This window comes from Polypterus senegalus, chromosome 6 (assembly GCF_016835505.1).
Source record: "Polypterus senegalus isolate Bchr_013 chromosome 6, ASM1683550v1, whole genome shotgun sequence".
NCBI classification, from domain to species: domain Eukaryota; kingdom Metazoa; phylum Chordata; class Cladistia; order Polypteriformes; family Polypteridae; genus Polypterus; species Polypterus senegalus.
In genome coordinates, this window is record NC_053159.1 from 169,098,982 (window position 1) to 169,118,092 (window position 19,111).

The following is a 19,111-nucleotide window of genomic DNA, read 5'->3' on the forward strand; positions in this document are numbered from 1 at the left end:
TATCGTGGCCATTATCCGTTCTTTTAAACTAGGCCTCAGCATGTTTTGCTCAAACACTGCATGTTGTAGTCAGTGATGGACCAAATGTATTTTCTAATTGAAGTAAGCACAAAGCTTGCCTGACACTACCCAAAACATTAGTGTCATCAGACTGGGTGTTTAGCTCATGACATAACAGTTAACAAGCTGTGCATGTGACCAACTTCTGAGAAAACTGGAATGCCTCTACTCATAAACAAAAATTCATTTAATGCTATTCAATAATTTAGAGTGGGCAGTTTGTGGCATGTTTTCACTAAAGGTGAAAACAAATTCATGCATTCATAATACCTTTTTCTCGGAATTTATCCTTACATTATTTTTTGTTATTAAGCAACACATCTTGTTAATGATTTATGGTTAGAACCCCTGCAGTGGGTTGGCGCTCTGCCCGGGATTTGTTTTTGCCTTGCGCCCTGTGTTGGCTGGGATTGGCTCCAGCAGACACCTGTAACCCTGTGTTACGATATAGCGGGTTGGATAATGGATGGATGGTTAGAACTGATCAAAAAACTGAATATGAAATGTGATCAATATTTGCATACTTTTGATTTTGTATTTGAAAGTGCAAATGTTATTAAAACCTTTTTTCTCATCTACATGCAGATGATGAGTGGCAGCCTTTCCAGCAGCTCTGTGTATGACTTTATCTTTCTACCTTTTTCTCTGTTTTTCTCTATTTCACTGATCACTCCTACCACTTTCATTTATGTGGACTCGTTCCCTGGACACTTTTTACGACTTAGAAATGGATTTTTACACAGCGAGACTCGTCTATTCAGGTAGTCAACTTCAAGCACTTAGAAGAAATGCTCGTGCCGGTGTGGTTCCCTATTTACCTGACGAGGTAAGAGGGCGGTATCATGGCAGCAGAGCCGGTGCTAAGCTAAAAGCCAAGTGACTAGCGAGAAAGTGCCGTTATAAATCTTTGGTATCTTCTGTGATCCTGGGAAACGTGAACTCACTACCAAATAAGACTGACGAACTGGCTGCGCTGGTGAGAAATATCAGGACCTACAGAGAATGCAGTTTGTTGTCTTTTTGCGAAATGTGGCTAACAACTAACATCCCAGATGCTAATGTGGAGCTACCTGGGTTTAGCACAGTTAGAGCGGACAGAGATGCAAATACCTGCGGGAAGAGGAAAAGGGGAGGACTCGCTCTCTATGTGAATACAAGGTTGTGCAACTCTGGACACATAAACGTCAAAATCTCTACTTGCTGCAGGGACATTGAACTGTTGGCCGTCAGTCTGTGTCCCTATTACTTGTCCAGAGAGTTTGGACACATCATTGTTGTTATTGTTTACATCCCTCCTCGGGCAGACGTCATGATCCATTCCGCTGTTGCTAAATTACAAACACAGCACCCCGAGGCATGTGCTAATCGCTGGAGCTTTTAACCATGTGACGCTGGACACATTACCTGCCCTCTCCCAGTATGTGGATTGTAACACCCGGGGAAATAGGACTATTGACCTACTGTATGCAAACGTTAAAGACGCACACAGCTCCACCACGCTGCCTGCGCTTGGTAAAGCAGATCATAACCTGGTTTTGCTTCAGCCTCACTACAAACCAAGAGTGAGCGCGCTACCTACAACCACACGCTCATTCAGGAAGTGGTCCCCTGAGGCAGCGCAGGCTCTGAGAGACTGCTTTGGAACTATGGACTGGGATATCCTGCAGGGGTCACATAGTAAGAAAATTGAGGAGGTTGTTGACTGCACTACTGACTACATCAACTTCTGTATGGACACTGTAGTTCCAGTAAGAACAGTACGCTGCTATGCTACCAACAAGCCATGAATTACAAGTGACTTCAAGGGCCTTTTGAACCAGAAGAAAAGGGCTTATAAAGGCAGTGATCAGCATGAGCTCAAGCGTGTGCAGAAGGAACTCCGAGTTCAGCTCAGGGCAGCAAAGGAGCAGTGCAGGAGAAAGCTGGAGCAGAAGTTGCAGAACAACAGCATGAAGGAAGTGTGGGATGGGATGAAGATTATCACTGGCTGCAGCTCGAAGCGGGGTGCCACCATTGAGAGAGACATGGAGAGAGCAAACCAGATGAACAACTTCTTTAACAGGTTTGACCACCCTAACCCACTCTCACCTCGGAGTACTGCACACTCCACCCATCCTTCTGCTGATACCAGCATAAGAGAAATTCCCCCCCACCCACAATTACAGCACCCCAGGTAAGCAGAGAGCTGAGGAGACTTCGTGCCAGCAAAGCAGTGGGTCCAGATTGAGTATCGTCACGACTACTGAAAGCCTGTGCGCTAGAGCTGGGGAGTGCTCTACAGCGCATCTTCAACCTGAGCCTGGAACAGGGGATAGTCCCGAGGCTTTGGAAAACATCTTGCATCATCCCAGTCCCAAAGGTATCATGTCCTAGTGAGATGAATGACTTGGAGCGGCTGCTGCTTCAACATCTGAAGCCATAGGTCCTCCACTCCATCGACCCCAAGGCAGTGGTGTTATAAGAATTATGTTTCTGGACTTCTATAGCGCATTCACCACCATCCAACTTCTGCTCCTTAGGGACATGTTGACAGAGATGGGAGTAGATTCATACCTGATGGCATGGATCATGCACTATATTACAGACAGACCTCAGTATGTGCGTCTCGGGAGCTGCAGGTCTGACATTGTAGTCAGCAACACAGGAGCGCCGCAGGAGACTGTACTTTCTCCAGTCCTGTTCAGCCTATATACATCGGACTTCCAATACAACTCGGAGTCCTGCCATGTGCAAAAGTTCGCTGACGACACTGCTATCGTGGGCTGCATCAGGAGTGGACCGGAGGAGGAGTTTAGGAACCTTATCAAGGACTTTGTTAATGGTTTGACTCAAACCACCGACAACTGAACACCAGCAAAACCAAGGAGCTGGGGGTGGATTTTAGGAGGACCAGGCCCCTCATGGACCCCATGATCATCAGAGGTGACTGTGTGCAGAGGGTGCAGACCTATAAATACCTGGGAGTGCAGTTGGATGATAGATTAGACTGGACTGCCAATACTGATGGTCTATGCAAGAGAGGACAGAGCCAACTATACTTCCTTAGAAGGCTGGCGTCTTTCAACATCTGCAATAAGATGCTGCAGATGTTCTATCAGACGGTTGTGGTGAGTGCCCTCTTCTACGCGGTGGTGTGCTGGAAAGGCAGCATAAAGAAGAGGGATGCCTCACGCCTGGACAAACTGGTGAGGAAGGCAGGCTCTATTGTAGTCATGGAGCTGGACAGTTTGACATCTGTGGCAGAGCGACGGTCACTGAGCAGGCTCCTGTCAATCATGGAGAATCCACTGCATCCACTAAACAGAATCATCTATAGACAGAGGAGCAGCTTCAGCGACACTGACAGACTGAGGAGATTGTTCCTGCCCCACACTATGTGACACTTCAATTCCACCCGGGCTAAACGTTAACATTATACAAAGTTATTGTCTGTTATGCCTGCATTTTTATCACACTTTAATTTAATATTGTTTTTATCAGTATGCTGCTGCTGGAGTATGTGAATTTCTTCTTGGAATTAATAAAGTATCTATCTATCTATCTATCTATCTACTTGCTTTGGCGGCTTTCCTGCCCACTTCATTAAATCTGAAAAGCTGTTTTGGATTGTGCTGCCTGTCTGACATGCAAAATAGGGTATTATTTCATCACCCCATCCTGGTGCCTTGACACGGAAGCTGATGCTGACAGATCATTTTGAGTAGAAAAGGTGTAATTTGGAAATGTGTGTCTGGCTAGCAATACAGAAGCCCACAGTGTACAGTTTGCACCTATGTAGGAAAACCTAAGTGCAATAACCAACCCAAGAGAGACACCCAAGCACACAACTGACTCACAGCAGAAGCTAAATGGAGAGACTATCGATAATGACACCCAAGCAGACAAACGATGAACCTATAGAAGGCTGAGGTGGGTGTCATATGCACTGTAGCTCTGAAATCAATTAACTGCTACCCATTGTTATCCCGAAACCAGCAGTCACTGCTACTCAACATTTCTTCCAATTTCTTCCAACAACTCAAACATAACAGTATTCAACCAACAGAACAACAATGCAGTGAAAGACATCACAGATCATGTTAATAGTGAGAAGTCAAGTAAAATGACCTTTTATTGGCCTAACTAAGAAGATTACAATATTCAAGTTTTCGAGGCAACTCGGGCCCCTTTTTCAGGGAAGATGCAGCCTGAGTTGCCTCGAAAGCTTGCATATTTTAATCTTCTTAGCTAGCCAATAAAAGGTGTAATTTTGCTTGAATTCTCACTACATTCATAATGGCTAACACGGCAGAACACCCTAGCAATACAAATCACGTTAATCAAATGAGAAAGACATCTGTAACACAATCACTTTATTATACTGTAGTTAAATATTAAATATATTTCTTATTTTATTTAAGCACAATAAAAACAATATAAAAATTAACATGGATTTAATTAAATGCAATTAAATTGCTCTAATTTATTTAATCAATCATCGATCCTTCCACTGTCAAACTCTTAACCCAATACAAGACCATGGAAGCAGCATTACTACAACCAGGAACCAATACTTGGGTGTCAGAAAACCACAGACCCACATTCATTCATATCAGAGAGTGGTATTACCAATTAATCTGGTATACACATCCAAACAACTTTACCAATGATCAGAGCTGTAGAGTTGTTTGAAAAAGTAGCTGCGAATATGCACCTGACTTTATACTCGTAAAACAAGGGTCAAATACTCAGTTCAAAATATTAGTTGGCGCTGCTTTCGGCATTCCATGTCAAAGTACCTAAACTAATACAGCCGTTGCAGTTTACCGTATATCAAACTGGCTCATTCGCCTTGTGATCCGTCTTCCCCGATACACCATATAGATCTGCAATCTGTCTGATCTATTGACTCTGCTGGAATGTCAAAGGATGGACGTCCAGAGCAGGGAACTGTGTCACCTGAACTGGAGTGTAGTCGAGTCCGTTCCACCTGTTCTTCAATAATTTCAAAAATAGTTTAATGTATATCGGAGTCTAAAAGGGACACCAACATTGTAATTTCCTCCGATAAATCTTCAATTCTCTCTCTGAAATACGTAATATCTTCAGCAGAATCCATTTCATCTGCAGCAGTAAGCATTTCTCTAATTAATTTGTGTGCTATCGTTTCACCAATCAATAACTAGAGGGCCTGTTAGAGCCCACCCTCTCAACTTTGACGAGTGAAAGTGACAGTTTTATTTCATGATGGTTTACAGGAATGTCACGGACAAAGTTAAATAAATAAATAAATAAATAAGCAACAAAAAACATATTTCGTGACACATTTATTTATTCATGCTCTCATTTCATGACATATTTACTTATTTATTTAGGCTCTCATTTCATGACACATTTATTTATTTATGCTCACATTTCACAGTACTTTTATTTATTTGCGCATTTATTTATTTAATTTTGTCCGAAATATTCCTCCATACTGAACCACCTCCAGATTTAGTAAGCCTAACATTTTTCAAATTAATGTGCCTTGAACAAGTTCAACATGAGGAACACTCACTACACATCACTGTTTACTGCCTGGTGTTTAATGGTGGTGTCTGCTGTGTGTGGAATCTTAACTATTAAAAGGGCACAATTGGACTGAGCAGAACGAAACCAGTAACAAGCATAAAGCAGAAAGTGACCCTAAAGGGTCCAATGCATGACACATTTTAAATGATGCATATATTTTTTGCATGAACAACCTTGCTATTTACTGTGCAGCTGGATATCATCATTTTACAGTTTTGATGTTTCTTAAAATAATTGAGAGTGTTCTTAGAGTAATGATCATCAGCCCCAGAAATGTCACAAATCTGCAGGGAAAAGCAATTTCAGAAAATAGATGTCTGTGAAATTAAGAAAAAATGTATTTGATTATAAAGTATGTTCCCAAAGCAGTCACTTTAAATTTAATTATATAGATCTTATACAGTCACTATTACTTATGCACAAAATGCTAGATGTTTTGTGCAGCAGTGCACAATCTAAAATGAAAAAATATAGCACTCCGGATCAGTTGGTGTGGGTATGCATGTTTTAGCGTAACCGTGCATCCCTGGGAAGCTTAATTTGCTGGCCGTGCAGGCACAGGCAGTTCTGCCGGTTTCATTATTGACATTCTGAGGGGCATAACTGTGGCACCTGCACCCATAATAGCATTAAAGAGAATCTGAGCAGGTAAGAAGGAGATTGAGAAAGAACAGTAAAAAGAGAGTACAAGAAAGAATGAAGTACGAAGGTTAAATGAAAAAAAGATGGGGACAGAGGTCAGGATTGTGGCAGGGCCAGTGCTGCCACAGAGAGAAGGCAAGTGCTCAGGAATGATGCACTTAGCAGAGTGAGCAGATAGAGTTCATGAGTTAGGGTTGCTCCTGCCGAGCGTCCACAGTAGCAGGAATGACCATCCGCTCCAAGAGATCCTGCAGAACGTCAAGGGATGATGGTGAGAGTCCCAGATAAATGACAAGGGAATTTGGGGGTAGGAGGGGCATGAGCAGGTTAGACACTTAACTGCTCTTGTGAGAAAGTGTCTCCTGCTGTTGAGCAGACTGTGTAGGTGAGTAGCAGGGATGTGGTTTTAGATTGATCCACCAAGGCTCATAATCATTTTTATGAACAGCTCCTGATCTCCTGATGAATCTAAAGTAATTTTGATAAATATCTATCCACTTAATGTGGATAATAGAAATTTTATCCAAAATGTATTTGCAAGTGGGGACGATCCGATGAGTCTCTCACTTGTATGCTCCTACATCTCACTACATTTTCTCTCTATCATTGTTGAGTATGCGTTAACTGGAATCGCATAACCATTGATTATGGCAAAATTTGTTATGCAATTGCATCAGTTTTCATCGATTACTGTATTGTCATCAATACTGAACTATGCAAATTTTGAACAAATTAGCTTCACCAAAAGTGGGTTTAAAATACGTTGCAAGATTTGACCCAGACAAACAAACAGACAGAGGAGTCAAGTTAAATAAAATTGTTTAAAAATTGATTATTTCTTTATCAATAACAATTCATTACCCATTATCAAATCTTGCAAATACAACACTATTATTATCTCCAATTATGTTCCTTTGATCTTAGAACTTGAATCACTATGCCCTGTGCACTCATTTTGTAGCTGGCATCTTAACTCCCTATCGTTAGCAGATATGAACTTTACAGAATTCACCTCCAAATAAACTGATTATTTTTTTTAGAGACAAACGCATCCCAAGAGGTCTCAGTGGGAATACTCTGGGAAACTCTGAAGGCATTTGTAAGAGGCCAAATTATTTCACATCTTTCCTATAAAAATAAATTTGAGACCAAGAAGCTGTCAGAGTTAATGAGTAAAATTGCCAGAATAGATCAAGAATACACCAGGTCTCCCAATAAGGCACTTTATAGGAAAAGACAGGATTTGCAATCAGAATTTAACCTCTTGACAACAAAAGAAATGGACCAGCTCATCTTTAAATCACGATATCATTACTATGAACAAGGAGAGAAGGCCTATAAGATCTTAGCTCAATAAATCCACGAGCAGGAAGTTTGCATTTGCAATAATAGAAATTACCAATGCTGATGGAGATAAAATCATTGACCATAAAAATGTAACCCGCACATTTAGGGAGTACTATAAGTGTTTATATTCTGCTCAGTTTATAGAAAACAAGACACAATCTGGTGAGTTTTTTGAAGAATCACTAATGCCACAGCTAGATAATCTTAGGGCAAAGGAATTAGACAAACTTCTGACACTCTCAGAATTACCAGATGCCATAAACTCACTCCAAAGTTTTAAAAGCAGCTGGGCCAGATGGCTACCCAGTGAAATCTTATTAAAATTTTTCAAATAAGTTAGCTCCACTATTTTGCGTAACGTTTACAGAAGCTAGGGACAAGATTCTACCTTAAACTTTTCGCCAAGCATTAATTACCATCTTTCCAAAGAAAAATAAAGAGTTATCTTACAATATGCATCATACAGACCAATTTCACTTCTAAATAATGTTAAGATGCTCTCCAAAGTTCTAGCTAGCAGGATTGAGAAAGTGCTTTATTCTGTAATATCACAAGACCAAACTGGATTTATTAAAGGCTTTAAACCTTCGGAGTCTGTTTAAAATGTAATATACTTATCTGTAAAATCTATCACACCATAAATCTTATTATCTTTGGACGCAGAAAAAACAATATATGTGGTCAAAATATGTGCATGGATAAAACTACAGTGTGTAAGTCTGTCTGTATTAACAACATTATCTCAAACTACTTCAAACTAGAACATTGTACTTGACAAGGATACCTTCTGTCACCATTGCTTTTTGAAATTATCATTGAGCCATTGGCCATTCACTTTCAAAATGGATTGGAGATAAAGGGGATTATCAGAGAAGGACTTGAACAGAAAATAGCACGATATACATATGGTATGGTACTGTGTATATCAAACCCATAAACATCCTTACTAGAAGTCCTTAACACACTACCAGAATTTCAAAAGATATCTGGACCGAAAATCAATTTGAATAAAAGTATGCTTTTTCCAGTGAACTCTCTAGATTAGATTAGATTAGTATTAGAGTGGAAATCTATCCATTTATTTTATCATAACAATTTAAATATCTAGGGATAAAAATCACAAGTAAATATAAAGATCTTTTTCTGCACATTTTTTTGCTATCAGTATGAAAAAAAAAAAATCAAACAAGATGTGAACAGATGGTCGACCCTCCATCTCACATTAGCAGGGAAAATCAATACAGTCAAGATGAACATCCTTCCTTTTTCTAATTCAGAGCATCCCTATATAAATTAAAAAATCATTCTTTAAAAAAATTAGATTCATTTATAACCTCATTTATTTGGAATGCAAGGCATCTATGCATTCAAAAGGTGAGTCTACAAAGAAGTAAAGCAGTATTTTCCATAGAAAATACATAAGAAAACTGATACACACAGAAGTAAAATGGAGTGTTCAAATGCCTTGAACAGTCATAAACAAATGTTCTATGTTAATGGAGAAACTTTGCAGCTTTTGCCAAGACACCAGAGTGTTGTCTCATTTCTCTATTTTCATTCTAACAGCCCAGTTAGAGCAAACACTTTAAATGCACAACTACAAACACTTGCTAACAGCAGTAACTGCTGCACTGACAGTTTTAACACTAATGGTTATACACACCAGGTTTTCTTTTTTTTATTTCTTTCCCGGATGTCTTCATTATACTCGTCATGTCTGTAGGTGTACGGTTTAGCTGCATAACATCCTGTTAAGGGCAACACACCACTATGCAGGGTGGTGTAGAGACACAAAATTTTAATTATAAGCAGCTCACTTCTGGCCAGAGCAAAAGGTGGAGGAGTTTACAGCCTGGCCTGTTAAAACTAACACCATTGAATCATACAAAAGCTATTTTTCATCACAATCGCCGTGTGCAATCACTGTTCTGTATCTAACTTGATATCTTCATCATCGGTGTTGCATGTCCTAAAGTAGCATTTGTTCAGATTGAAAAACGGGTCACACTGGGCTCAGTATGGAGAAGAAGGAGGGTGTGGCATCGCTTTGAATCGCAGCTTGGCAGAGGCAGCCTTTAAGCAAGTTTTCAAACAGTGGGAAGTTGCATTAGTAGCATGAAATAGGCAAATATAGGAAATGTATCAATAGCTACTAGGATAGTAGCAATCTATAATATTCTTTTTATTTTTTTAATAAATTATGTTTATTTTATTTCCATTTTTAAGGCATGGTAAGGCACGTGAAGTGTACTGTAATATATACTGTAATCCCTCGCGGCTTCACTCTATCGTGGATTTTATATGTAAGCAACTATATCTAAATATGTAACGTAGATTTTTCGCTGCTTCGCGGGTTCTGCGGACAATGAGTCTTTTTACTTCCGGTACATGCTTCCTCAGTTGGTTTGCCCAGTTAATTTCATATAAGGGACGCTATTAGCGGATGGCTGAGAAACTAACCAATCAGAGCATTCAGTTAAGTTCCTGTGTGCTGACTGGTTCAGCGACGAAGCGCCAAATTCGATTCCGTGGCGTTAACCAGGAAGTCTCATTTCGCTCATTCAGCATCAACGTGTTTCACTGTGTAAAGAGTTAACTTTTGTGTTTATTTTTGTGTGTAGTCAAGCTCTTCGTTATGGCTCCAAAACGATCTGCTCCTGCTACTGCTTCAGGGGCAGTATATATGATATGTTGAAGGAAGGGAAATGCTACACCGCTGTAGGACACCATTATGGCATCAATGAGTCCACGATTCTTTTTATTTAAAAAGGAGGAAAAGAATATAAGATCTATGGCCGCAGTGTCCTTTTAACCAGGGAGCAAAACGAGTTGTAATTGGACGTAATAAGGCAGTAGTCTGGATGGAATCTGCTTTAGGGATTTGGATTGAAGACGAACAACAGCGGTGCTGCACAATCGCCTGAAGGGGCTCCTTTCGAAGGGCTGTAACGCTCTCCTTTGTTGAGCAGTAAAATTAAACTCATCGTTATCGGACAAGTCGTCGTGTCATTGTTGGTGAGTAACCATAATTAATTTTCTACTTACAGTACTTAGTACATGTACGTACGTTTAATGTCACTGTACACTCATTTACTGTATACAATTTTTCTTGCATTGTACGTATTTATTGCTGGTGGCCTGTCTATCGTAATGTTTGTAAGATGTGTGATATCGGAGACACTCGATATCTTTAAAATAATATTTAGTTTTTACTGTATATAAACAGTGTGTTTATATACATAATTTCAATGAATCTTAACGAATATCTAAGAGAATACAAAGGGATTATGCTGTATAACTGTGTGGGGAATATTTATAAACAGTGTGGGAGAGTTTATAAGGGCTTAAAATATATAAAAATAACCATACAAACATATGGTTTCTACTTCGCGGATTTTCACCTATCGTGGGGGGTTGTGGAACGAATCCCCCGCGATCGAGGAGGGATTACTGTATACAGTAAAATGAATGGTTTTTTTTCCCGATTTGTTTTTTTCTTATTCAGATGTTTACCCATTTTTACCATAAGAAAGTATTTGTAATCAACTAAAACAATATATAGAATAGCAAAATGGCACATTACATTCTTTTTAAATCACACTTTTATTGAAACTGCAACATACATGTATTTGGTAACAGCAAGGAGTTCAGGGTATAAATGAATGAATATTGTAATTAATGTTCACAGCATAAATGAAAATAAATATATGACAACCATTAATAAAAAGTGCAAGCTAATTCTCCAAATTAAAAGTTCATATATTCTAATGATTTTAATCATAATGTGTTTTAACTTGGAGGACTGTTTATTTCCATCTTTAACAAGTATCCCCAATGCATTACATTGTGAAGCTCTCCTGTCTGTGTACGGCTATGCAGTCTTTGCAACCCTAAAAGCTGTCTTCTACCCATCCAATAATAAGTAAGCTCCAAAAAGAGAGAGAGAAATACAGTAGATACTCTCGCAAAAACCTGTTGCCCCAATTCATAAAATTACTGGGATATTATTGTGCCCTTAATTTTGGCAGTTAAAACTGTCATTCTTAATTTTTGGACATTGTTGTTGTCCCTGATTCTAGTTGCTTTGGCATTTTTGCCCATTAGCTCCATGCAACTATCTAATCCATGGCACAGCAGAGAGACTAAGAGATGGTTTTACTTTTATCTTCACCTCTGTTGTGACTTTGAAACCAAGAGTATGAAAGCATCCTAAACTTCCTTCAACAACTACAATTATCATCCTCTCATTTCCTGCAATGATTCAGGCCTGATTCAACACAACTTTTTAGTAAAGCCTTTTTTAAAAGTGTTCTTATAATTTTTTTCACATGTCCTAGTCATATCTTATGTCAGTGTATTATATAATAGTGTTTTGCCCTCTGCTGAACCCAATCATCAGTTTACGTATGTAAACTTAATTTATCTGCACAAGATCAAGACAGAAACAGAAAAAGGAACAAGAGATCATAAACTACAGACTTCTGTTAAATCTAATCTTTGGGAGTCAAAAGTCAGTTCACAAAACCAATGACAACTGTTGCTGTTGTTGTGCCTAACTCACACTAGATTAGATAGAATTTTTTCTTTGAAATAGAACCCAATACATGTATATTTTATATCCAATACATGCCATCTATATTGTTATTTTACCTCCACATCATGTGACTGGCAATGGAAACATCGACCGTAAACAATATAGCTGTGGCCAACCAAAAAGGTCACAAGGTGGAATCAACCACAAAAAAACAAAATAGCTTTGATAGAACAGTGATATAACAACGTGAAAAGCACAAAAGCAAATTAGAAATACACACAAGGTACGATATTAGTATTAGTAATTCAAAAAACTCAAAGAAAGAACAGCACATTATTCAAAAGTAGCCCAACATAAACCTTGCTCCTGATGCCTTAAATTTTTAGGCCTAGTTGACATTACATTATTTCAATCTCATATATTGTATATTAAAAACTTATAACTGTGATGCCTGCCTGACTACCATAAAAAGCTCATACCTCTGTGTTTTATTTTATTCCACTTATTGGATGACTCTAAAACAAATGGTAACCTTCATTAAATAACGTCTACTGCCAGACTCCTCTTCCCCCCAAAACATGATTGTTACCAGATGTACGTTACCTAAACTTCTTCTAGAGCTGTCCCTTTAAGAATTAATAATGCTGCTGATGGTATTGTTTTCAGAGGCAGGAGCAAGCAGATTTTTGTGAAATATTTTAAATTGTTATTAGCATAAACAAACAGCCACAATAAAATTATGTTTTGAAAAGTGAAGCATTAAAGGTTGTCATTTTAAGGTATAATTTTCACTAACCTGAATTTTACTCGTTTCAGTCCAAGGCACCAAACATTGACAAACTACAGATGAAACAGGTGAGGTAAGCAATTCTGGAAAAGGATTTGGAATTGAGCTTGCCAGTGTTTCTTCAGGATCCTCATTTTTCCTTTAAAAAGAAAACACAACATTTAAAATATGCCATTAGAAATAAAGATATAACTTTTTCAATAAAAATGTAGCTTTTAATATTACATAACTACCTCTTAACATACTGCAGTATTTCAAACATTGTATACAAAATGATTGATGACTACTGCACTGCTAGTAAATATTTTACTGTTAATTTAATTATCTCTAATAATTATTACTATTGCAGGTATCTTTGGTAAAGGACTGTGCAACATGACAAGTTGCTTTACAAGACAACTCACACAACTCCAAAATAATCAATGGAACATAATGAAGACATACTGTATACTGTAATTAATATTTTCATTAAGGGTGCAAAAACACAATGGTTATTGCTAATAACTTACAGATCCAGTGTCCAGAATGTAAACACTGACTATGTAGAGTTTACAGTTGATGTTCTCCATACATAAGTATGTTCTCTTTGGGTGTTCAGTCTCCTTGCTTATCTCATGCATGTGAAGATACGGCCAAATGCAAACTGTAAACAGACCCAATGTGAATGAGGTAAGTGTGTAAGCATGTTCTGCAATGGACTGGTGTTTTGACTAGCGTTGTAACTGAAGTATCAAAACCTATGCTGCAACATGTAGATTAAGAAAATAAATTAATACATTTATTATTATGATTATGTTTGCTGTTGTTGATGTAATCATACAGTGTGTGTGTGTGTGTGTGTGTGTGTGTCTGGGGAGTGTGGGGTGTAGAGAGAAGGCAAGCAAAAGGCAAAAAAAAAAAATTCTGGCAAAGCTATAACTGTAAAAGCAAAGGGACCCAGGAAGCCAGCATCTTCTAGCCATATTGCCAAGTGACAGCACATAGCTCTTAACTTAAAGCTGTGGGACAGTAGTGACCAGTTAAGAAGCTGGTGTGAAGAACTGTTCCATAAACAGATGTAAATAGGGTAGAAAAAAGAAGGGTGAACAAAGGGAGCGACCGTGTACAATCTGATAGCCATGTAACCAATAGTTTAAAGATGGGCTCCAGGAGCAAAGACTCCCAAGGATAAGATGCCACGGTCATTTGTGTGCAAGGAGTGCATAATGAGATCCTTAACGTGGACAAGTAGCCTACAAGCCTTCCTACCAGAAAAATAGATCAATCACAGTATTTTTTTTTAATTGTTTTGTATTTTTTTTTCTGTGATATATCCTTTTGTTCTTACAAATGAATACACGTTTGACATTTATGGCTTCATTTAGATGAGGAGAGGTTACATAAAAAGAGCTCCTCTGGATACAGTGATATAACATTATTTTGCAGTTTCACATAATAAAACATGTTATTTAATCAAATGCAAATAAATCAGATTCCTCTTGTTCTTCTTTTTCAGTAAAGAAGGTAGTGGACCAACAATGCAGCAAAAGTTATTTAAGAATAAGCACTGAGCACGTGGCTTCATTCAGAATAACATTAAAAATGGCTATACATGTGTGATAATCCACTGAAATATAAATGATGTTCCACTACCCAAAAATCTAGGTGCCTTCCAGAACATGTCTCATTCACAGCAAGAAATAATAATAAAAAATTATTCACAGGACTCATTCTTATTGACCCACTCACTAATAATCCCAGACCAGCACTCAGTGATTGATGACATAAAGAAAATGTATTAATAACTCAACAAACAAAAATCACAATTACTTTATAACATAGCCCCCCACCACCACCACTAACAACAAATACATTTCTAAAATAAAGCACAAGTTTGACAAATCAGGTTACATGATAAAATCATAACTATAGTATTAAGCCAATTAAACAGGTGTAAAGCTTGAAAATAACAATCAAAACTTAAATTCATGAAGTTAAGGATGAGGATGAAGTTTCCAGCAATATATTTAGCAAATTGCTGGGTCTCCATTTTGCTTCTATTTTGTATTTTCCTGCGCTTGTTGATTGTTTTCTGCTTCTCCTGAAGATGGCGGTCTCTTCTCATTTTAATACCTTTTCGAACTGAATCACCTTTTGGCAACTGTTCATTCCATGTTGCATCTTCTCCTTAAAGGTGCAGTTCACTGTTTTTCACAATAACGGAAAAAGCCATACTGACCCAAGTCATGAAGTATACAGTAAGGAGTGCAAAAGCTGACAAAAGATTGATCGTATATGTTACTAAAGCTATAGGTACAATAGCTTGTGAACCAAGAAGATGCGCATTTCTTGAGTACAGCACTGTATGTATAATCTGAGCAATACTCTGATTCCAAAGACGAAGAGACTACATTTCTGGAAGTGTTGGTCTGACTTAATTGTCTTTCTAGAATGCCTTCTTCAGCATTTGAACTATGCTAAATCTCTGTTTGGAAATGGGGCAAACCATTGGATTTCAATGCAGTAAAGATACACTTTCCAGAAACAATTGATGACCATACAGGCAAGTACAGTAATCCTTCCTCGATCGCGGGGGTTGCGTCCCTTGTATGAAATCAACTGGGCACACCAACTGAGGAAGCATGTACAGGAAGTAAAAAGACACATTGTCCGCAGAACCCGCGAAGCAGCGAAAAATCCGCGTTATATATTTAGTTATGCTTTCATATAAAATCCGCGATAGAGCGAAACCTCGAAAGTCAAAGCGCGATATAGCGAGGGATTACTGTAATCTATTTCATGAATTGTATTCTTGCTTATCAGACTTTATCGGTAGTAAATGCAATCCTATTTTCCTTTTCACAAATGACAGACAGCAACATTAAAGGACCATGCAATGGAACTGAAAATTGTTTATGGTCAAATAACCCCAACCCTCCAAGAGGGGGCAGGATTGTAGTGAAACAGTATAGGTAAAGAAGAGAATACCTTGGATTTACAAAAAAAAAAAAAAAAATCATGTATAAATGTTTTAGAAACTACTGTTTTAGTTACGTTTATAACAGCTTGTATAGATCTAGTGTCTTGACAAATTGTCTCACCTATACCGAGCACAATTTAATACTTAAAATAATAATTGTATATCTGAGACATTTTTTGAAGGTCACACTTATTAAACAGGCTTATGGTCATATGTTGCATATGTGTGCAGACTGACAGAACAGTTACCAGGAACGTGATCACTGACATGCTGGATGGGGAAACAAATGATACATTTTTGGCAATACTAGCAGGTCAGGGATTATTACAATTACAAGAGCAAGTTGGTAACTAAAAATACATTACAAACACACCACCAATCATGTCAAGTTAATTAATTAGAAATGACAAATAAATAATTTTTGTATGAATATTGCTGCTGCACTGAAAATCACATGCAGATGCATCATTTGGTGATGAATTCAAAATTCACTTCAGGAAAACCGTCTCCTACACTCTAAGGGGAAGTCTGGGACACAGAGTTTGAATCCACCTTGTACAAGTAAATGGTCAGTACCAGTCACTGTGGCAGACGTGAAATCTGTTTATATATGCCAGAGATAAGCAAATTGTTAGGATGAAGAAACAAGCCTTCCATATAATAACAAGAGGAATGTCCTAGTATTTTCTTAGAGGGACCTGAAGGGAAAGGATACAGTAGCTACTTCAGTGAACAAAACAAAGCCTTGTATACTCAGTTTGTCAAAGCTATGGAGAAGGACTTTCAGGCAGCATTAAGCAGGTTGTCACAAGTCATTAGATGACTCAAAAAAAAAGATAGGTGATGGGACATTAAGAAAATTGTTTCACCAAAAGGGGGAACATTGTGACATCATCTGAGGATTCCACAGAGCAACAGAAGGAGAGATATGAGGAACTGTTAAGAACAATGGATATGTGCTCCTTAGAGACAGTGCTAGGTAATTATGTTGGGTTTAGGGCCAGTCCTGTGGCTGAAGTTACTGCTATGCTTTAAAAGCTTAGTAGTGGCAATGCTACAGAGGACAATGAGATATGTGCGAACCATCTCTTAATTAACATATGTCTTCAGTTTTATTACTGGAGCGGTTTGCTCAATTTTACACTGTGAAGGTGACATAGAGGGAATTTTCCAATTTACACAGGGATAACACTTCCCAGTCTCCCTGAGAATGCCTGTACTGGTGTACTGGAGAAGATACTCTTGTTAAGTAATACATCTTGCAACCAGGAGTGTCAATCTAGGTTCTGGTTTGGAATAGTGATATTGTACATGTATATACACTGTACCACAATAATCTATTCTGGGCCACTGTTGTTTTCAATCTACATGTTTCCATCAGACCAGATTATCTCAAAACACAAGGTGAGCTGCTACAGTTATGCAGATGACACACAGCTTTAATTGTATATAGTACCTTATGACATCGACACACTAGGCGCTCTGATCCCATTTTATACTTGCATTTCTGAATGGATGAGTAATAATTTTCTCAATGTAAATAAGGACTCAAAACTGAACTCTTAATCATGGATAAAAATGTAAATAATTAGAGTATTAGAAGTAAAATTGATCCATTAACATTAAAACTCGAAGCAGAAGTAAAGAATTTAGATGTAATCATTGACTCTGACCTAGACTTTAAACCGCACATAGCCAGATTACTGGGACTGCAGTTTTCCATCTAAGGAACAGTATAAACGTTAAGCCTCTTATAATATTACAAGATGCTGAGAAATTAATTCATGTTTTCATGTCTAGTCTAACAGGTTTCATATCGACTAGATTACTGTATTGTACTTCTAACTGGACTTTCTAAAATACATACATTAAATGCAGTTAGTTTAAAATGCACCAGGAAGAATCTTAACCAGAAAAATAAAATCTCAGCATATCTCAGCAGTTTTAGCATCATCAGATAATCTGTGGCTTTCAGAACTGACTTTAAAATACCACTAATGTTATATAAAGCCTTAAGTAAACTTGATCATTCATATGATCACTTTCTTTCTTTCCTCCCTGGCCAACTGACTCATCTTTAGAGACTTTAAAAAACAATTCTATATATAGGACCCTTCTTCTGTATTAATTAGATATCTATCTTACATGTATATGATTTATTTCTTGCATGGTATTTATTCAGTACTCTTCTTATCCAATTTTAACTTACTTTTCTTTGTAACTATTTCTTAGACATCTTGTAAATCTGAGCTACATTCTGTGTATTAAAATCTGTTGTTGAAATAAATGATGCTGTTGTAATGGACCAGCTCTTTCTCCTTATAAGAACATTCAAGGAGTTATTGAAGTTTTCCAAGCCACGCTTTAAATATCTTGTTGCTCTTTGCAGAAGATATTGTCTTCTAATCTCATCTGACTGTGATGCCCGACAAGTACTTGGGCCAGTTGTGATATGTTAGGGTAAGAATCAGTACTTCCAAATCTGAAGTCACGGTTAACTCCTAGAAAAGAGTGGCTTGGTCTCTTAGTTTAGGAAGGTTGAGTATTGTTCACAAGCCAGGGTTAGGTTTTTGGGAGATTGAGCAGTGAATCAGTACAGTGGCTGCAGCCCTCACAGCACAAAATAGCACAAAACAGTATTGGCAAAGTAGGATCAAAGGTCTCTGCAGAGGCTTTCAATGTACTGTCATTTCTGGTGCTCTACTCTTTGTGATAGGGAGAGAAGCTGAACATATACTAGATGACCACAGAAGAACAAATACCGTTTCTCCAGATTGCAACGAGCCAGTTCACATTGACTAATGTATCGTGAAGATATCTCCAGATACCACACTAATTCAGGGAACACAAACTAAATTAATCCAATTAAAATAATAACAGATGACTCTGTTTGGGATGAATTTAACTTTGTTGTCCAAGAAAATGGCATTAATGTAACATTAAATAGCAATATTCAAAGTAACACAATGCTGACCAGAGAGTTTAAAAGTTTCAGCTTTGATAGGAATGTGACAGCCCTGACTGGTGACACTATATCATTTGGTCATTGACAAAAGTCACGTGGAATTTCAAATGCCACATGAAAGTCCCAAAGTAAAACTACATAAATGTAGTAACTTACTAAATTGCAAATTATACAGTCTTTAAGGAAATCTGCATGAGAGTTCAGCAGTGCTCAGCACTTCAACATTGTTTTAGGAAATTTCTGCTTATTAGGCAGACCTGAATG

At 37.9% G+C, this 19,111-nt stretch overlaps 1 protein-coding gene across 4 annotated transcripts in view; it reads right to left on the minus strand.

Moving 5' to 3' along the window:
• The window catches only part of grb14 (growth factor receptor-bound protein 14), a 339,463-nt gene that overhangs the window by 177,133 nt on the left and 143,219 nt on the right, over positions 1-19,111 (minus strand). For all 4 annotated transcript variants that reach the window (XM_039757507.1, XM_039757511.1, XM_039757509.1 and 1 more), the window contains exon 3: positions 12,933-13,062. In XM_039757507.1, the coding sequence (XP_039613441.1) occupies positions 12,933-13,062 (130 nt within the window). The remainder of the gene's footprint in view (positions 1-12,932; positions 13,063-19,111) is intronic.